We start from the raw sequence: 19,622 nt of genomic DNA, 5'->3' as shown, positions 1-19,622 counted from the left end.
AAAGGGTGGGTATCAACCTCATCCAAACCACACCCCAAGAAAAGTCCAGAAGAGAGAAAGAGCTCTGGACAATTAAAGTACTGCTCCCATCCCAACAGGCTGTACCTCAGGTCCTAACGCCTTTGCCCTGTCAGGACCATGATCCTGGGGTGCGCTGGGAAGTGGCTCTCTGAGGGGGACTTTGGAAGGGACGTGGCTGGGGCCATGGCCTGCATGTGCTGCTGGCTGTCAGGAGAGGGGACTGCTCTGGACACTTGAGAGGAGGAGCTTGTTGGGGTGGTTCCTTGGTATTTTGTATATTTTCTCTTCCAGACGAACCTCGAATCATATCAAATTCCATCCAAAAAACTCTCATTGGCATTTGATAAGGGTTGCATTGGATTTCCAGGTGAACCCTGAGAGAGCTGACATCTTTATGTATCTTCTTCTCATCCTTGAGCATGTAATTTCTCTTCTTGTATTTGAATCTTCTTTAGAAGTTTTCAGTTTTCTTAATAAGTCTTGCACATTTTTTGTGAGTTTACTTTTCCTCTCTAGGTATTTCATAGCATTTGTCATCTTTGCTTTATTTTCTAACTGGTTATTGTAGATTGTATCACGTATGATTATTTTGGTTCCCAAGTGACAAAGAAAAACTCAGTTAAAACTTCTTTATAATAAGTGATTGGATAAACAAACTGGTATATCCATATAATGAAGTACTAAGTAATAAAAAGGAAAGGATTAGTGATACAGGCTACAATATGGATGAATCTCAACATAATTATGTTGAGTAAAAGAAGCTAGACAAAAAAGAATATGTACTAGATGACTCCACTTATATAAAATTTCATGAAGTGCAAAGTAGCATATAGTGACAGAAAGTAGATGAGTGGTTACCTGGATATGGAGGGGGGAGTGGGGAGGAGAAGGGAGGGATTATAAATGGGCAGGAGGAGGAAACTTTTGAGGGTGATGGTATGTTTACCATCTTGATTGTGGTGTTTGCATCACATAGGTATACAACACGTGTACATATACACATATGTATACAACTGTATACATATGTACTATATACTCATATATATACAGCTGTATACATATGTACAGTTTAGCAAATTGTACAGCTTCTGTTTGTATAGTTTATCATGTCAATCAAGCCTCAGTAAAGCTGTTAAAAATTAGTATGTGCAGACAGAATGAAAGTGATAAAATATAGAAAAAGGATGTAGGAAATGTAATAAAAAACATTTTTATAGGTCCTATATCAATTAGGTAAAAACTGCACGTGATACAGATAGTTAAAAAGAAACCATTTAGAAAGATGGTTATTTTAGAAAAAAAAAGTTATTACAATAAATTTTGCCAGTTGTTTTAATAATACAAAAACAAATAAATAGAAGACAAAAATGCACTCTATTCTCAAGATTTTGTCATTTTTATGGATTTGAATTTCTATTTCTCTATTTAAGGTTTTTAATAGCTTCCTTAGAAATATAAACTTTCTGCGCCAAAATCTCTTCATGTATAAAATGGGAATTTTAATAGCACTTAACCCTTAGAAGCTTAAATGAGCTAATTCATTTCTAAGTTCTTAGAACAGCAGTACCTGGCATACAGCAAGTGCTCAGTATTTGTTCGCTCCTGCCATGACCAGCTACTAACAGAGCGTTGCCACAAGGCTACCTTGGGTCTTGGAAGGACCAGCAGAAGATTGAGCTTTAGAGCACTGATTCCCTACCCACCCCCATCTCTGTGTACTCAGAGACAAATAACAAAAGTTAGAAAAGAGATAGGGAGGGAAGGGAAAGGGCTCAAGATCTTTGTTTATACCTTCTCACTCTGAGGACTTGAGACCTCACAAAAGTGCAGAGCGGTTCTTTGGGTTCTGTAGGGAGAGGAGTGGACAGGTGAGGAGGTGGAGCCCTCAGCCAAGGTCATGGGCCCTCAGCTGGGTGCAGTATGATGGGTGGAGTGAGTACCTTACCTGAATGTCCAGTCCTGGCCCTCAGACCCATCCCCACCTCTATTTTTGGACTTTGGGCCCCCTATTTGAAGAGGTAGTTTTTATTGTGTATTGTGTACAGATCCTTTTTTCTCTGAGTGACCTCTTGGCCTCCACGTTAGCTAACAGCCTGGTCTGTCATTATCCTGGGCTGCTTACAGTGATGTGTGTATGTGTGTTTATTCTAATGTATATGTATATTCCAACTAGTACAGAAAAGTCTATAATTTTCACATATAACAGTTCATACTGATAAATAGTGTTTTCATTGCACCTTCAAACTAGAGGTAGTGTCATCACAAAGTACTGAGGGTGGAAAAAAGACGAGCCACCGAAGAGTCAAGGATTTTCCCCAGCACCCTTTCAGCTACAGTTATGTTCAAGTGCTTTACTCTATACTTCTATTTATTATGTAATTTAACGTTATACGAAAGTGTAAAATCAAATGTTTACCATTTGAATAACTTTAAGAGGCATGGAGATTGTACTATTTAAAGGAATCCTATGAAGGTCCAGTATGTAGATAATCTGCATAAAGTTGCATTTCCTTAAAACAGTCCCAGAATTCCTAAGGTCTTAACTCATGTTTCATTATCATGAACCAAAGCATCTCATCAAGGTAACAATGGATCATGGTGCCATTTTGTCATGAGGTGAAATGGACTGTAGCCTCATAATAGCCCTAAATTAAGGGAGCCTATGTTCTCCTGAAGCCATCTCCTCCAGATATGGAAGACTGTGCATTAGCAGAGGACCATCAGTTCCTGGAACTCATTTATCTATCCTAGGGCCAGTAACTGTTCCTAGGATCTTCTGTAAAAGGACATGTTGAGTGGCATGTAAAATTCCTACAGCCTGTGGTCTTTATTTTTTGTGTGGATTTGCACTGAAATTATTAGTGCAGCTAATTAGGAGGATTATCCATTTCCAAGGGATACCTTGGAATGGTGATCGAGTGATTATCCTCTAAATACAAAATAAGAACGTCGTGCCCATCACACTTTTTCCAGAATCCTGATCTATTCCAAACTCATACAAAACTAATTTCAGAGGAATATAATAAAGCTTGCTTAACTTAAACTCTCACTCATGTTGGTCATATGGGAAAAAAAGAAATACCTAGTGATAGCTGAGGGCCAGTTTGGTCTGGATATAAAACATCTCTCCTGGATCGGTTGAGTCAGTCAGTGTAACTGGTGAGCACTTTGGTCCAGAGAGCAGCTCAGGGGCTGGTGTCTGTCAGCTGCATCTGAGGTTACTGCTGCTGGGCTGGCAGCAGCTATATGCAAAATCTGTTCTTTCTGGAGCCACATTCAGGGATGGCGGAGCGAGGGGTTTCAAGGATGCTTCGCCAGGGGGCGCTCTGCCTTAGGAAGCCTGGGAGGGCCCTGCAGCACACGTGCATTCCGGGTGGGATACATCCCAGTGATGGTCACAGACCCAGGTACCACAGAAGGAAGGCCATTGTGTATCACAACAAAGGCTGGTCCAAGACCTAGCTTCATATGTAAAAAAAAAAAAAAAAAAAAAAAGAGAGGTAACCTCCTGAATTTCCTCAGACATCCTAGCATAACATGAGAAGGCAGCATAATCTGCCTCAGCCAGGATCCAAAACCCAGGGTCTCTCAGCCTCAGCGCTGTTGACACTTGAGCAAGGTTCCCCCTCCTCCCCTCTAGTGAAAGAAACCCTTTTCTCTGTCTCAGTTTATTTTCCTGTCTCTGCTCAGTGAAAACCTCCTTAGAATACTTCTGCCTCTGAACTAGGGTCCTTGAAGCACTTTAAGTCATGAATACTCAACCTCATCTGAAAGCTCCGAAAGGTTTCCTCTTGGATAATGCTCTTTGGCTTCTAAGAAGCTTAACCGTGTACTCGGAGCCATTAAGGAAAATGTGGAGAAACCACAGTCCAGCCTGTCTGTGGGCAAACCACCTACTTCTGAGAATCCCCCCACGGTCACTCACCTGCGTTGAGAGGGAGGCCCTCTTGGTCACAGAGCCCAACTCTGCGAGGCCCCTTCTGTGTCCCGTCTGCTCTAGAAAGAAGCGCAGGCAGAGCCTGAGGCTTTTCTAGACCTCCACCCACTAGAGACTCACTTGGACCACAGCTCTGGCGTCCCTATCAAAGTGCTCAGGGTGACCCGGAAGGAGGCCACACGAGTGGTCACTGCTCCCTTGAGTCCAGGACCCTAACCCTGTCCTGTCACCAGCACAGGCTCCTTGTCCCCATCCCCCGCCTCCACCAGGGCCCAACCGCCCAAGGATGAGGGCGGCGCCTGCAGAGGTCGGCCACCTCAGCCTGCCAGAGCCTTTCGTAGAGGAATACCCAGGCTCTTTTTTTTTTTTTTTTTTTTGCGGTATGCGGGCCTCTCACTGTTGTGGCCTCTCCCGTTGCGGAGCACAGGCTCCGGACACGCAGGCTCAGCGGCCATGGCTCACGGGCCCAGCCGCTCCGTGGCATGTGGGATCTTCCCGGACCGGGGCACAAACCCGCGTCGCTTGCATCGGCAGGGGGACTCTCAACCACTGCGCCACCAGGGAAGCCCTACCCAGGCTCTTTGATGTTGCTCCGGAAGCCTCCAAGACCTCGCTTCAGTTAATTTTAACCGAGGCCAGTTGGACACTTGTCCAGGAAGTTGTTTCCTGCACATACCTACTCTGCTTGGCTCTGTGCGGTCCGTCAGGTTCGCCCAGAGCGGGAATGTTTGGGTCAGCAGACTTCTCCTGGGAGTTTTCCAACCCCCATCACGCACATGCACACACATAGCTCCCTGTCATCACCCAGCTGTGCAGAATGGATGCTTTGGGGGTCAGCTGACGGCTGACCTGTCTCTCTGAGGTGAAAATCCAGGAACGTCACCAGGCCCCTTCCCCCTTGTGGGACCAGCCTTTCTCAAAGGGCCTCACAAAGATTTCCCTCCAGCAGTGGTCTGGCCTGTGGGAGGAGAGCCCGAGATCTCAGAGGAGATGCTCATTTTCTAACGATGGTCATCAGTAAAATATTTCCAAATGGAGTATTTGATCGAGTCCCTCAACAAACATAAGAGCCACCAGGGGAATTTTCAGCAGGCAATGTCTGGCCTAAATCTGGACTAATTGATGCCTGATGGTTTTAATTATATCAACCAAATGTGCTTTAATTTTCCTTCCCATTTCATTTCCCTCCCGGTGTTATCAGTCCGAGGAAATTTCAGCAGCCCCTAATGTTTCCTTAGAGAGTCCCAGAGGATAAGGTGACGTTTGGAGGACAGTGCAAGACAGCAGAGGAAGTACGTAGACTCTTAGCTCTGCCCGACCGTGTCTGCCTTGTTCGGATGGGTGTCGAGGATGCTGCCGAGGTGACGGAGTCCCTCAGAAAGCAGGCTGCTCCCTGTGGCCACGCTTTTGCTGACCGTGGCTGCCTGTGCCTGCAGACCTGCCCACCATCCCTGAGCGGCCCCTCACTTGCCTTCCTGGCTGGAGGCCAGGCTGAGCGTTCTGGTCCAGTCTCCAGGCCTGGCTGCCTTGAACTTCAGTCCCCGAGACCCTCTGTCCGAACTTACAAATCCCAACTCGATGCCTCTGGAGTCCTTTGTCGTGGTGGCCCTGAGGGCCTGTGGTGACAAGGTACTAGACCCAACCCTAAGGTTCCTTTTATATTTGTGAATTCAGTGGATTCACGGCAGCCAAGGGGCTCCTGCTCAGCGCAGCGTGTAACTATAAGCAGAAATTACAGCCGGCCACGACCAACTGACCTTTCCCCCCACCTGTGACATGTGTGTTTCAGGAGGAGGTTGAAGACTTCGCTCATTTAGGTGACAGTTTCACCGTGTGTTTCAAAAGTAGTCACTTACCAAAAAATGAAACACTCGTTTACTAAGTCTGTTTACAGGCTTGCTGATAATGGTCAGTAATTTATCCCCCCCCAGAGAATTAATATGTAATCCGTGTTACCCGTTTTCAGATCTAAGCTCTCCATGCCTGCCTTTTCCTCCTCTTCTCGGAAAAGTCCTTGAATTGCTTTATTTCTGATAGAAATCTCCATAGCATAGAGGCTAGGATGCAGACTCTCCTCTCGTTCACCCCAGAAGGGTCTGTTTAGGTGCTTTGCCTGCGAGAAAAGGTCCGTGCTTGGCTCGTCAGCACCCTCACCCCAGCGGTCACCCACGCCTCACCTCTGCTGACCCCAGCGGTCACCCACGCCTCACCTCTGCTGACGTGCAGCCTCTGCCGTCCAGGACGGAAGGGCCCGGCAGCGTCTCGTCTTCGCTTAGTCGAAGGCTCGGCAGAAGGGAGGGTGCTGGCCGGCGAGTCCTTGGGTGTGGCTCGCTGAGCCCTGCCGCCTTCCCCGGGCCGGTTCTGCAGCCCCTCCTCACTGGCTCCCTGCTTCCAGCGGGTCCCTGCTTCTGCCACCTCCAGGTCCCCACCAGGGTCCTTCCCCCCTTAGGACCCGCGTGACAGCTGCTCTTGCCCCTCCGCAGAATACGGGTCCCCAGTCTCTTCTCGTGGCTGGTTCTTTCTCACCGTCGCATCCTCACGCGTCGTCTCCTCGGGGAGACTGTCCTGGCCACGCGACCGCCCGCCGCACTTTCTCTTCTCCCCTCTCCCCTGCTTGATACTTCCTGACGCCCACCGCTGTCTCAGATTATCCTGTTTACTCTTTTTTTAATTGAAGTATTGTTGATATACAGTGTTTCAGGTGTACAGCAGAGTGATTCAGTTATGCATACGTACATACGTATATTCTTTTTCAGATTCTTTTCCATTATAAGTTATTACAAGATCTTGAATATAGTTCCCTGTGCTTTACAGTAGGTCCTTGTTGTTTATCTGTTATGTATAATAGTGGTTCTCTCTCTGTTAAACCCAAATTCTCAACTTATCCCTCCCTGCCCTTTCCCCTTTGGTAGCCAAGTTTGTTGTTGTCTGGGAATCTACTTCTGTTTTGTAAATGAGTTCATTGTATCAGTTTTTAGATTCCACCTGTACGTGATATCATATGCTATTTGTCGTTCTCTGTCTGACTTCTTTCCCTTAGTATGATCATCTCCGGTTCCATCCATGTTGCTACAAAAGGCATTATTTCATTCTTTTTTATGGCTGAGTAATATTCCATTGTATATACATAGACAGCATCTTCTTTATCCATTCATCAGTCGATGGACATTTAGGTTGTTTCCATGTCTTGGCTATTGTGGATAGTGCTGCTAAGAAAATTTGGGTGTGTGTGTCTTTTTGAATTAGAGTTTTCATCTTTTCTGGTTATATGCCCAGGAGTGGAATTGCTGGATCATATGGTGACTCTGTTTTTAGTTTTTTAAGGATATTCCATTTACATTTTAACTGTGTTTCTCACAGTGGAAGCTCTGCCTTGACACCCATCCTACACTATATCCCCAGAATCTAACTAAAGAGGACTTGGCATATAGCAGATGGTCAAGACACCCTGTCTTCTTCTTCTTCTTCTTTTTTTGGCCACGCCATGCTGTTTGCGGGATCTTAGTTCCCCAACCAGGGATCGAAACTGCGCCCTTGGCAGTGAAAGCGCAGAGTCCTAACCACTGGATCGCCAGGGGATTCCCAACACCCTGTCTTCTTGACCACAGAATCATGCTAACTAAGATTTGTCAGACCCTTTACTGCTACAGAAAGAGCCTTCATGTGTATTCAGCTCGTGTCGGACTGTGATTTCTTCTCTGCCCACCTCTCACTAGCCTGAAGGCCTTGGGAGCGAGGATGATAACACTGGAGACCTCAAACTGAGCACGTCCCCATCGTCATTTCACATAATCGCAGTCACGTTCCACACATTACTTTTATATTTTCTGCTCTTTACCTAACATTACAGGGTGTGCATTTTCCTGATTGTTCTTATTTATGATGCTGGATCACAGCAGCGTGGTTTAGTGGCCGACAGTATTCTCACTAGGTCAAGTGAGGAACTGGGGAAAGAAGGAAACTGGGGGGACCTATTAAGCCTTGTTGACCTGATATCACTCACTTGCCCCCGCCCCTTTCCCCACCATCCAACAGAAAGTTCAGAAAAAGGACTGGAAGCAGGCACTGAATAAGCCACTTCTGCTATCTACTTCTCCACCTCAAAGCCCCACCATTAACACACACACTACCCACACCACAAATTCAAGGACTGCATTGTCAAATAGACCCCTCAGTATGACCCCATAGAGCATTCCTAAGGATCAGCTAAGATTTGTTTGGGTCAAGGTCACATAATATCTCCTCACATAGTCCCTCACTTCTTACGACCCTAGTTCTCACACTTACCAAATCACAGGACAGTTACTATCTTGGGTGTTTTCTCTTGTGAGGAACTGATTCCAGCCACATCCCGTGGTTGACATCCTAGCACCACTGACTGGGAAACCTGTTCTCTCATGTTTGCCTTTCTAAGCACTTGGATCAGGTCCTCTGGGGAAAATGGTGCGGCCTGATCCTGTATTTCCCCAGAACTTTCTTTGGGCCAACTTACAGTTTATTCGTATATCCACAAGAGGTCCACAATCCTATTTCTTTGCCAATTAAAACTGCTTTTTCCTCACTTATTTTGGACCTGGCTGTTATAGTTAGTTGGATCAGGTCTAAAAGATTTCCCAAACCGCTATATTTATATTCAACATTTTAAACTCACTGGATTGAATGGCCAGAAACTGATGTAATTATGAACAGTTTCTAAGCATTAAGGGCATTTTTACTGCCCCGAAGAGAGCTGAAGAGAGCTTCATTTAGCTGGCCTAAAATGAAGAGGGTAGATATGGATAATTATCTTCTAGAAAGCAACCGTGTCTTATGGGGTGAAAAAGAAAAACATTCAAATCCTCAGCATGTCATTTCCATGGGCTCTGGATTTTTAGCAGGTGCCCACAGGTACAGATGGGAGTTTGGAGAGGAGAACTGAGGTGTCGGGCCAGGCTGGGGAGTGTACAGACCCCAGGAGGAGAGGAAGGAAAGGTCAACAGAAAGAAGAAAATCCTTCCACACTGGCGTGTTCTCGCTAAGGTCAGCTCGCCCATGCCATTTGGTAACTATTTGCCCACCATCTGTCCTCCTTTGCTTGCTGCTTTTCCAAATCGGGAAATATCAGATGAGAGGAGAGTGCTCCCCAATTTGACCCCAGCTCTAGAGGCTGCTGTCTTAAACACGGCAGGCCAAGCCATTCCTTCGGGGACCTGAGCTCCTGGAAGCTGGGGCTGGCTCCCCCAGACCAGAATGGCAGCCTCCTCCTTACTCATGGAAGGTGTCAGCTCCCGCCTTCCCCAGTGGCCACTGGCTGTCTCTGTGCCGCTGCTTCTGCAGCCAGACCCTTATGGGGGCGGCAAAGGGCAGCACGGCGACTGGGGCAGGGAGGGCGGAGGAGCGAGTTGGCCAGATCTGGGTCTCCATGCCAGCCTCACCCCATCTCTAATGTGAAGTCATAGAAGACCTTCCTCATAGGGTTATTGTGAAGAGAACAGGAGATAACGGTCCACAAACTGTAAGTTCACGTCCCATCACCAGCAGGGACAGCCCTCCACCTGAGGGTGTGAGGAGAGATGCAGAAAAGCCTTCTGGTTGCCAGGTGCTAAGAGAAACTGCCAAGCGCGTGGTTGTCTGCACATCAGGGTATGTTTACTGGAAGTACATGTGATCCATGGACTCCTCCGGTCAAGACCTGGAACCCCTGATGCTGTCTAGGAGAGAGATTCTGTGGACCCTGCTCCCACTGGAAATGATGGGGATCAACAAGAGCAACGATGAGGGGAGCAAAGGGTGCCAGACGATTTACCGGGGTGGCAGGGGGCACCGAGCGGCACGGTTGGTAAGCCTTTACACTAGATCACCGGCATGTAGGCGGTGGAGCCTGAAGTGAAACACTGTGTCATCAGTCACTCGGTCATTGATTGTTATTAATCAGCCAGTCGGCCAACAGCTAAGCAGTGTGCTTAGCAGACATGAGGATGGAACGGACTCTCTGGAAGGGCACGTGGATCTTGAAGGTGGGGAGACTGGGTCTTAGCTCAGTTCCACTGCCTGCTGGCCAGGTGACCTTGGGCAAGTCACATTAGCCCTGCTGGCTTCCATTTCCTCTTCTGTAAAGTGAACATAGGAATACTTCTTTTTCATGGTTGTCAGAAAGAAGATAACATATTTGAAAGCACTTAACTCTGTTCCTGCACATAACAGGTGCTCAGAAATGTTGGTTTCCTTTCTTGAACCAAATTCCAAGCTCCTTTTGCTGTAAGGCCTGCTGACTCCATTAGTTTTATAGACAAAGATGAATCACGACAGTTTTTACCTGAAACCTAGGTTTTCTTAGCTCTGCCTATGCACGTTGGTGAACGCCCTGTGCATCCTCCCACCCTCTCCCCTCCCCATTCTCCTTGAGTGCTCAGCATGGAAACTCATGGGTGCTCTTGAACAAGAGGAGCTCAGCTATTTTCTTCTTCTTCAGCCTTCTTCAACTTGAGGAATCACTGTTTCCGGATGCCACCATCTCCCCGGGCCTCTGTGCTGCCAGGGTCTCCCTGTGAGTTAAAGCTACACTGTGCTCCATGCAGTGCGTGGAAGAACACCTCCATAGCAGTCCACCTGGATGCAAAGATGGTGCTGCTTCTGGCCTGATACCACCCAGCTTCAGTGTAATGTCTCAGTCTCCCTGTAGAGAACCTGAGTTCACAGGATCTGGGCCAAATCCGGGTGACTGAGGCTTTGGAACTGGGTCTGCCTCATCCACAAGCCCACACCTCTGCCCTCGAGATGCCCCAGTGTAGTTTCCAACTGGACCCCCTCACTCCTAGGTGATCAGCAGATCTACTGACAGGCATTCTTAGGGATGCCTCTAGATTTCCTTCAGATCATCCACCTGATTACGAGCCTGGGTCAGAAGGGGCCTCACTTGCTTTTGTTGAGGAATGTAACATTTCTAAATGGACTCCCGGGAAGGCACAGATGCCATGAGGCAGCCAAAGGCTGTGCATGAGAATTACTCCCTTCCGCCCCAGATGCTTTCAGCAACTCATGGAAGAGGCACACGGGCCTGGATGCAGAGCAGCTTGTATTCATCAGTCTTGCTTTAAATGTGGATGTGAAAGGCAGCTCAAGAAATTTCTGGAGACACCCAGAGTGAGCACCAGGTGGAAAGTGGGGAGGGACTGCCAGATTCCATCACGCCGACCAGGGGTTCTTCCCAGATTCCAGCCTGGCATCAGAAGGCAAGGGGATAGCGTGTCTCGATATGCAAGGGGTAGAAATGGCTTTGAAGTAGCATAAAAACCTTAACTGAAGAGAAGACAAAGTATATGTTAAGAGAGCAAAATAAAGGGGCTCGATGGATAGGTTTATTTTTGAAATTGAAACTCTCTGAAGTAGAGTTGTCATAGTTACCTGCTTGTTTTTACTCGTATTTATGAGATCTGAAGGCCACGGAATTAAAATAATCCTCCCGTGTGTGAAGTGTGTGTCTGTAACAACAAGCGCCGGGGAGCACCTGGGCCACGCTTGCTCACGTCAGCTCCGTCTGCTGGGTTTTTTCTGGTCTGTCCGTGTTGCCCGGGCCTGTCTAGATGAACTCACGATTAGAAAACTAAGGTTAACTTGGCGGCGGCGTGCCACACACATTCAGGATCAGGGAAGAGACAGACACGTATTATTACACACTCGTAACAGAGACTGGTGGCCTGCCTGTGCCTGCCTCACTCACGGCTACGGAGCTCCACACCTGAAACCATTTCCAACCAGAGACACTGGCAGCGGAGCTTTTACGAGCTGCAAGAGGACGATGCTGTGAGTCAGATTCATGAGCATAAACTCACAATGTATCACGATGATACAAAGTAAAGTGCATTCTGACTTAACGTGTTTTTAAGGCCTTTGCTGAGGAATGTTGGCACCAGGCCTGGCTTTGTCCCCCAGTGGCCACTGTGCCCCGGGAGACCTAGTCTCCCCTCAGCTCCCCCAGGCACACTGAGGAGGCTGCCAACTTCAGGCTTCTGCCATTACCGAGGGCCTGAGATGGCTTCTTTTGGTAGTTTGCATTTGGGAAGCTGAAATCCGGAAAGGAGCCAACCGAAACTTTGTCCTAGACGGTGGGTGTGTTAAAAAAATTTAAAAAAAAGCCACTACCTTACAATTTGTGAGCCTGGTGGGAACGTGAGGGATGATTCTGCAGGACACCAGCCTCTCCTTTCAGTGTTTTGGTTACACAGTGATTCCTGAATGCTCATTGACACAACCCACGTTCAAGGGACTGTAGCAGAAGGTTGAATAAAGTAGCATATTTACCCAAAGTCCGTCATCTGCTTTTTCATATCCCCTCAATTAAACAGAGATGGAGGAATTGTCTTTCCAAGTTAATCTTAATTCTAAGCTCAAATCCCCAACCTTTTTATCATGTTTCCCTTAAAGATCCCAATGTTTTGAATGGATGCCTGTCTACCAGGTGAACTGCATGTATTTAGTATAATTCATGTTTCCATTTTGATTGACTTTAGCCATCCAGCTACCAGTCAGATGTCTTAGGAGCAGGAAAAATGTGAGGCAGGTATGGCTTAGTTTTCAGGAAATGGACACCTGCCATTTGATGTTTTGAAATAATAAAATCTACTCATGGACTCTTAGAGGTCCAGGAACCTCTGCTATAAAACATTATTGCAAAATAAAATTGTTTCCTTGTCTTGGCTAATGGAACTGACTTCTAATGAAAATATTAACTACAGGAGGAAGGTACTGTGTTGACACTCTTTGCTAGTGTCCTATTGCATTATTTATTTTCTTAGAGAGTCACTGCAGTGCTCGCTCTTGACTACCGTCATCAGAGCCATGAGAAATTCTCCAACAGTTGCTCAGCTGTGAATTCAGTATGTCAGTGGACAAGTGTCACTTTCCCTCCTGCCTCATGAAGGACGGGTCTCAGTGTGCCCAGAACGTTCTCTACTTAGGTAGCTCAGAAGCGGAGGAGGTGGGATGGCTTTTGAGCAGACCTACAATTTGCTGTTTAACAAAGTTTAAGTACTGAGAAAATAGAAGGGTAAAGGCCACACTGTCTGATAAATACAGTGGGATGTTTCTAAAAGAAGGTTGGTACCCATCATAATTTATAACCTTTGGTGGCCAAATAGGAGACCAGACTCTGGGAGAAAGGAGTAACTCGTTCCAAAGGATTATTTCAAAGCCATTTAAAATCCTATTACAAGCTTGACTAATCATAGGAAATTGGTGTCAGAGGGCAAAATAACTTAGCAAGGCAAATTAAAAGTCTTATCTTTTCAAAAATTATCCAGATTTATCTTTACTGTTAGCTCCTTAAAAATCCAGTCCGGGGCTTCCCTGTTGGCGCAGTGGTTGAGAGTCCGCCTGCCGATGCAGGGCACGGGTTCGTGCCCCGGTCCGGGAAGATCCCACATGCCGCGGAGCAGCTAGGCCCATGAGCCATGGCCGCTGAGCCTGCGCGTCCGGAGCCTGTGCTCCGCAACGGGAGAGGCCACAACAGTGAGAGGCCTGTGTACCGCAAAAAAAAAAAAAAAAAAAAAAAATCCAGTCAGACCTATATACCAAGTAAGGTGTGAAGGCTTTCCTAGCTGTTTTTCCATTTCCCTGTTGAAGGACATCTGGGTTCCTTTTTCTTTTTAGTGATTTTTGAATAAAGCTACTACAGACTTTTGCACACAGGTTTTTGTGTGGACATAAGTTTTCATTTCTCTTGGGCAGATACCTAAGAGTACAATTGCTGGGCCGTATGGTAAAACTACGTTCAATTCTATAAGGAATTGCCAAACTGTCTTCCACCATGGCTGTCCCATTTTGCATTCCCACGGCAATGAAAGAGAGTTTCTGTTACTGTGCATCCTGGCTGGCATTTGTTATTGTCAGTTTTATGAATTTTAAGCATTCTAATAGGTATGTAGTGGTATTACATTGTAGTTTCAATTTGTGTTTCCCTAGTGACAAATGATACTGTGTATCATTTCATGTCCTTGTTTGCCATCCATAATACCTTCTTTGATGAAGTGTCTATTCAGATTTTCTGCCCATTTAAAAAATTGGGTTATTTGTTCTCTTGCTGAATTTTAAGAGTTCTTTATATGTTCTGGAGAAAAGTCCTTTATCAGATATGTGATTTGCAAATATTTTCTCCTAGTCTGTGCTTTGTCTTATTCTCTTATCAATCTTCTACAAAGAGCAAAGGCTTTTAAAATTTTTTTATTTTTTTTTAATTGAAGTATAGTTGATTTACAATAATGTTGGTTTCAGATGTACAGCAAAGTGATTCAGTTATACATATATATGTATATATATATTTTTTTTATTATTTTCCATTACAGTTTATTGCATGATATTGAGTATAGTTCCCTGTGCTATACAGTAAATCCTTATTGTTTATCTATTTTATATATAGTAGTGTGTATCTGTTAATCCCAAATTCCCAATTTATTCCTCCCCGCTTTCCCTTTGGTAGCCATAAGTTTGTTTTCTATGTCTGTGAGTCTGTTTCTGTTTTTAAATAAGTTCATTTTTACTATTTTTTAGACTCCACATGTAAGTGATATCATATATTTGTCTTTCTCTGACTTATTTCACTTAGTATGATAATCTCTAGGTCCATCCATGCTGCAAATGGCAAAATTTCATTCTTTTTATGGCTGAGTAATATTCCATCATACATATATAAAGAGCAAAGTTTTTAACATTGATAAAGTCCAATTTGTCCATTTTTTCCTTTCAGAGATTGTGCTTTTGTGTTGTATCTAAAAACTCATGAACAAACCCAAGGTCTCATATCTTTTCTCCTATATTTTCTTCCAGAAGTTGTATAGTTTCACATTTTGCATTCAGATCCATGATCCATTTTGAATGATTTTTTTTTTTGGCCACGCCTCACAGCTTAAGGCATTTTAGTTCCCAGCCCAGGGATCGAACCCAGGCCCTCGGCAGTGAGAGCGTGGACTCCTAACCACTGGACCGCCCAGGAATTCCCTTGAATGATGTTTTATTTGAGGTATTAAGATATGTTCCTAGGGTCATGTTTTTGCATATGGATGTCCATTTGTTCTAGCATCATTTGTTCAAAAATGTTCCCCCATTCAGTTACCTTTGCATGGTTGTCAAAACTTTGATACTGTTTGTGTGGGTCTGCAAAAAATCCTGCTGGGGTTTTGATAGAAACTGCGTTAAACCTATATTTTGGGAAAATTAATATCTTTACTCTATTGAATTATCTAATTCATGAACACATTTTATCCATTTATTTAGTTTTTAAAAAATTTTATCAGCGTTTTATAATTTTTAACATATAGATCCTGACATATTTTGTTAGATTTATATCTTTGAAATTTGTCAGAACTTGCTTTATGACCCAGTATATGGTATATGTTGAAAAGTTTCCATGTACATTTGAAAACAACATATATTCTGCAGTTGTTAGATGAATTTTTCTATATATGTCAGTTAGGTCAGGTTTGTTAATCTTGTTGTATAAAACGTCCATATCCCTTCTGATTTTCGTATGCATATTACTGGGAGAGATTGAAACATATCCCACCATAATTATGGATTTGTGTAACTCACTTTGGTTCTGTCCTTTTTTGTTTTACAGATTTTGAGGTTGTTATTAGGTATGTTTAGAATTTAGACTTGATACATCTTCCTGGTCAGTTGATCTTTTTATAAATATGTCTCTCTTTATTCCTAGTTATAATTATTGGCTTAAAGTCTACTTTGTCTGATATTAGCTATACCAACTTCCTTTGGTTACAATTTGTGTGGCATCTCTTTTTTCATTTTTTAAACTTCAGTTACTCTGTGCCCTTATATTTAAGGTATGTTTGTAAACATCATGTAGTTGTGTTTTATTTTGGTTATATGTAATCTAAAAATGTTAGTTAGTCTTTTATTTGTAGTACTTGGTAAATTTACATTGAATATAGATATTGATATATTTGGGCCTACATTTACCACATTACTCTTGATTTCTGCTCTGTTTTTTCTTCCCTCTTTGGGTTTGGGTTTGTTTTGGTCTTTTTCTAGTTTCTTAATACGAAAGCTTGGATTATTGATTTGAGATGTTTCTTTTTTAATGTAAGTATTGTACTATAAATTTCTCTTTAAGCACTACTTTAGCTGCACCCCACAGACTTTGATATATTGTATTGACATTTTCATTCAGCTCAGAATAATTTCTAATTTTCCTTGGGATGTCCTCTTTGATCCTTGGATTATTTGAGTATGTTGTTTAATTTCCAAGTGATTGGAGATATTTTTGTTATCTTTGTTATTTATTTCTAGTTTAATTCCATTATGATCAGAGAATATAATTTATATGATTTCAGTTCTCTTAAATTAGTAAATATTTGTTTTATTACCCAGAATATTGTATACATTGGTGAATGTTCCTGGATTCTTGGGGGGGAAATGTAAATTCTGCTGTTGATGGGCTTAATGCTCTATGAATATCAGTGAGATCCAGTTGGATGATGGTGGTGTTCAACTTTTCCATATCCTTGCTGATTTCTGGTTGGCTCATCCTATCTATTACTATAAGAGTTATTTGAAGTCTCCAACTACAGTTGTGGATTTGTCTTTTTTTCCTTTCAGTCGTATCAGTTTTTCTTTATGTATTTTAAATTTCTTTTGTTAGATGCATACACAGTTATTGTTTTATCTTCTTAGTGAGAGAACCCTTTTATCAGGATGTTATGTCTTTATTTATCCCTGATCATTTTCTTTGTTCTAAAGTCTTCTTTGCCTGATATTAATACAGCCACTCTAGCTTTCTGTTGATTCCTGTTTGTATGGTGTATCTTTTTTAACCTTTTATTTTAACCAACACAGGTTGAAGGTGAGCCTAGAAGTTCATAAATAATGTTACGGGGTTGCTTTCTTGAGCTCTTCCCTGTTATCTCCCCAGTACTTTCTGGCTCCCTGGGTCTCCCATTTTCTGTCTGGCCACAAACTGCTTAACTTCCACAACTGTCATGTCGGGGCCAAACATTGTGAGAACAGAGAGAAAGAGAGAGAGAAGAGTTTTGGCTGATGGCTCCTGTTGCTGCCACCACTGCCACCACAGAATTGCCTGGGGCCTGGGTCAAGAGAGAACTGAGGAAAAGGAAAGGGGGGTTCATCTACTCTCTCTGAGCTTTTGGAAGTTTCCTTTCCCATTCCTCGAGGCTGGCTTCTCCTGGGGCTCTCTCGTGTGCCCCACTTCTGGGGTTTGGGTGTGTTGAGTTCAAGGTGGTCTGTACTGGAGGGAAAGAGGTGATGGCGCTTTGGTTTCAGTGTCCTTTCCCAATCTGCCAGTGTTGTTTACTTTTCAGTGTTCTGAAAGAGCTGCGCTGTGCCTTCTGTTCAGATTTTATATGGAAAGGGTGGCATGTGTTTTCTCTGTCCTTCCCAGAACTAGAACCTCTGATTGATATTATTTAAATTTTTTATTTTCTAATTAACTCATATTGATAGAACAGCAGTTGATGTTGCTAGTAAGGGTTCAGGTAAGTGGCCAAATCACATAGTTTTCAATTAATTCTCTTGGCTTTGTTTATGCTTGCATTTATGTCAGCTGCACACGGTGCTATTCTCGTCTCTCCCTTTGATCACATAGTTTTCACCGTATTCTTCTGTTTGCACCTTCCAACTAGCCTCGTGAGTGAATGTAGTCTTGTTATCTCTTTGCAACTTGGAGCACAGCCTCTTACACACGATCCCACGGTAGGGCTGGTCAGGGCAGTGAGTCTGGATGTAGCTCAACTGAGCTGTATGAGGCAGAGTTTTGAGAAAAATTAGATGGGAATCCTCGCTGAAGACCCTTTCAGGGTAAGTTTGTGCTTGCTTCAGACATAATTGAACTACAGCAGCCTTCTGAACTCATCAAGTGGGGTGTAATTTCAGAACAAATTTACACACAGCTCTTTTAAGATGCAAATCTTTGCAGAAATTACACCTGATGCCGTTGAGCTGGCAGCTGGGGTCTGGCACACTCAAGAAGTGGGATAGGGTCTCAGTGGAGGTGCAGATTCATTCATGTGCAATTCAGAGGCCACATTAAGGTCTGACTACCCCTGTGACCTTCCTATCACCATGAGTGATTGATTAAGAAATATTCAGCCTCTCCCTGAGAACTACAGAGATGATAATCCAGCCCTGGTTGCTATGATCAAGTGGAAAGACAGAAAATGGTGGGGACAACCAAGGCCAGCCTGGTTCCAGCCTCATGTGGGGTTAGGGTCAAGCTCCCTGTGTACTGCCGTAGTGGTCCCTTAATCTCACTAAGCTTCAGTCACCTCATCTATAAAACACACTACATGCTTACCTTGCAAGGTGAGGCTACTGCAAGGGATAGTGAAAAAATGTACAGGAAACTGCAGAGCCTTCTGAAATGTGAAGTTCCATACAAGTGTTTATTAGAAAACATTTATTAAATATCAAAGATCAAAATAGGACATGAAAGGGGAATTAAGAGAAACAGTCTAATAGCAGAATCAAGGTTCATTCCTGAAGTCTTCTCTGCCTCATAGGGCATGGACTCGTTTTATGGAAGGGCTGAATTAGGAGGTCTCCAGGAGCCTGGGCTGGGTCAGCACCTATCCGAGTCCCTTCCAGCCCTGAGAGTTTATGATTCTGCCTCTGGTGCCCAAGTGTCCCTCCTCTGTGTCTCCCGGGACGGTGGCCGTTGGCAGGGGCACACTTCCCAGGGTACGTGGGTGAGGGTGTGACTGGTTTGATGCCTAGTGCCTCTTTCTTTTCCCAGGCTCCTGAGATCACGGGAGCCCAGCATCATCCTTCTGTCCATATGAAAGTGGTTGTGTCGGGCTTGGGATGCATGGGCCCACTGGGTCCCGGAACCGACAGCTGGAAAGTTTGTTCACCCATGATTTGCTTTAACTGAAATGTTCAGGCTTCCAGAACACAGACCCTCCTGAGGGACCGACGGGAGGCACCCCATCCTGCCCTGGCACATCTCCAGCTGCAGCGGACTCCTTCCTGCTCACCCTGAGGGTTGCCTCCGTGTTCAGCAGCGCACTGGGGCTCAGGGCCCAATAGCACTGGTGGCCTGAGACTGAGGGTGCCTGTCCAACGGGTCATGGGTCAGGGATGGGCCAGCCGACCACTTTCCTCTCCCTCCCTTGCAGATCACCTCCAATGAGAAGCACCTGGAGAGCCTCAAGAATTCGGGCAGCCTCCTGCGGGCTCTGGAGTGGCTGGCCCCGGCTGGGGGGTAAGTAGGCCCAGGAGGGCTGTGGGAGGAGCGGCACAGAGCGTACCTGGGCTCAGCAAATAGCCTGGCGTTCCTTTTCTCTGCTCTTCTTCCCTCCCCCGCCCCCCATTTCCCCTACACACCAGGGACCGTCACCTTCCTGCCTGATACTGCCCACTGAGATCCCTCCCTCCCAGTGTGGGATGGGCCACTCTGCCCCCCCACCCCCTGGGAGTCCCCACTATGGAGGCGGGGGGAGGTAACGGGAGGGAGAAAAGAAGAGCATCCCAGTCCTGTGGCGCCGGGAGGCCATATTCCCATCTACAGGGAGTAGAGGTGGGGACGGGAGCGGATTGTGACCAGGTGGGAGGCCTGATGAACCTCATGAGAAAAGCAGTACCGGTTTGTGCACACGTGCCCCCCGCAGCAGCCTGGCCAGAGGCACCATTACCACCACCTTGCAGAGGGTCTGGAGGCCCA

At 45.1% G+C, this 19,622-nt stretch overlaps 1 protein-coding gene across 1 annotated transcript in view; it reads left to right on the top strand.

Moving 5' to 3' along the window:
• Nucleotides 1–19,622, top strand: part of ULK4 (unc-51 like kinase 4) — a 550,770-nt gene that overhangs the window by 528,569 nt on the left and 2,579 nt on the right. The window contains exon 34 of the mRNA XM_081246952.1: nt 19,078–19,163. Within this exon, the coding sequence (XP_081103078.1) occupies nt 19,078–19,163 (86 nt within the window). The remainder of the gene's footprint in view (nt 1–19,077; nt 19,164–19,622) is intronic.

This window comes from Mesoplodon bidens, assembly GCF_964165515.1.
Source record: "Mesoplodon bidens genome assembly, chromosome: 10".
In the NCBI taxonomy this organism is placed as follows: Eukaryota; Metazoa; Chordata; class Mammalia; order Artiodactyla; family Ziphiidae; genus Mesoplodon; species Mesoplodon bidens.
The sequence above is the reverse complement of the archived record's forward strand: the minus strand, read 5'-3'. Positions and strand labels throughout refer to the sequence as shown.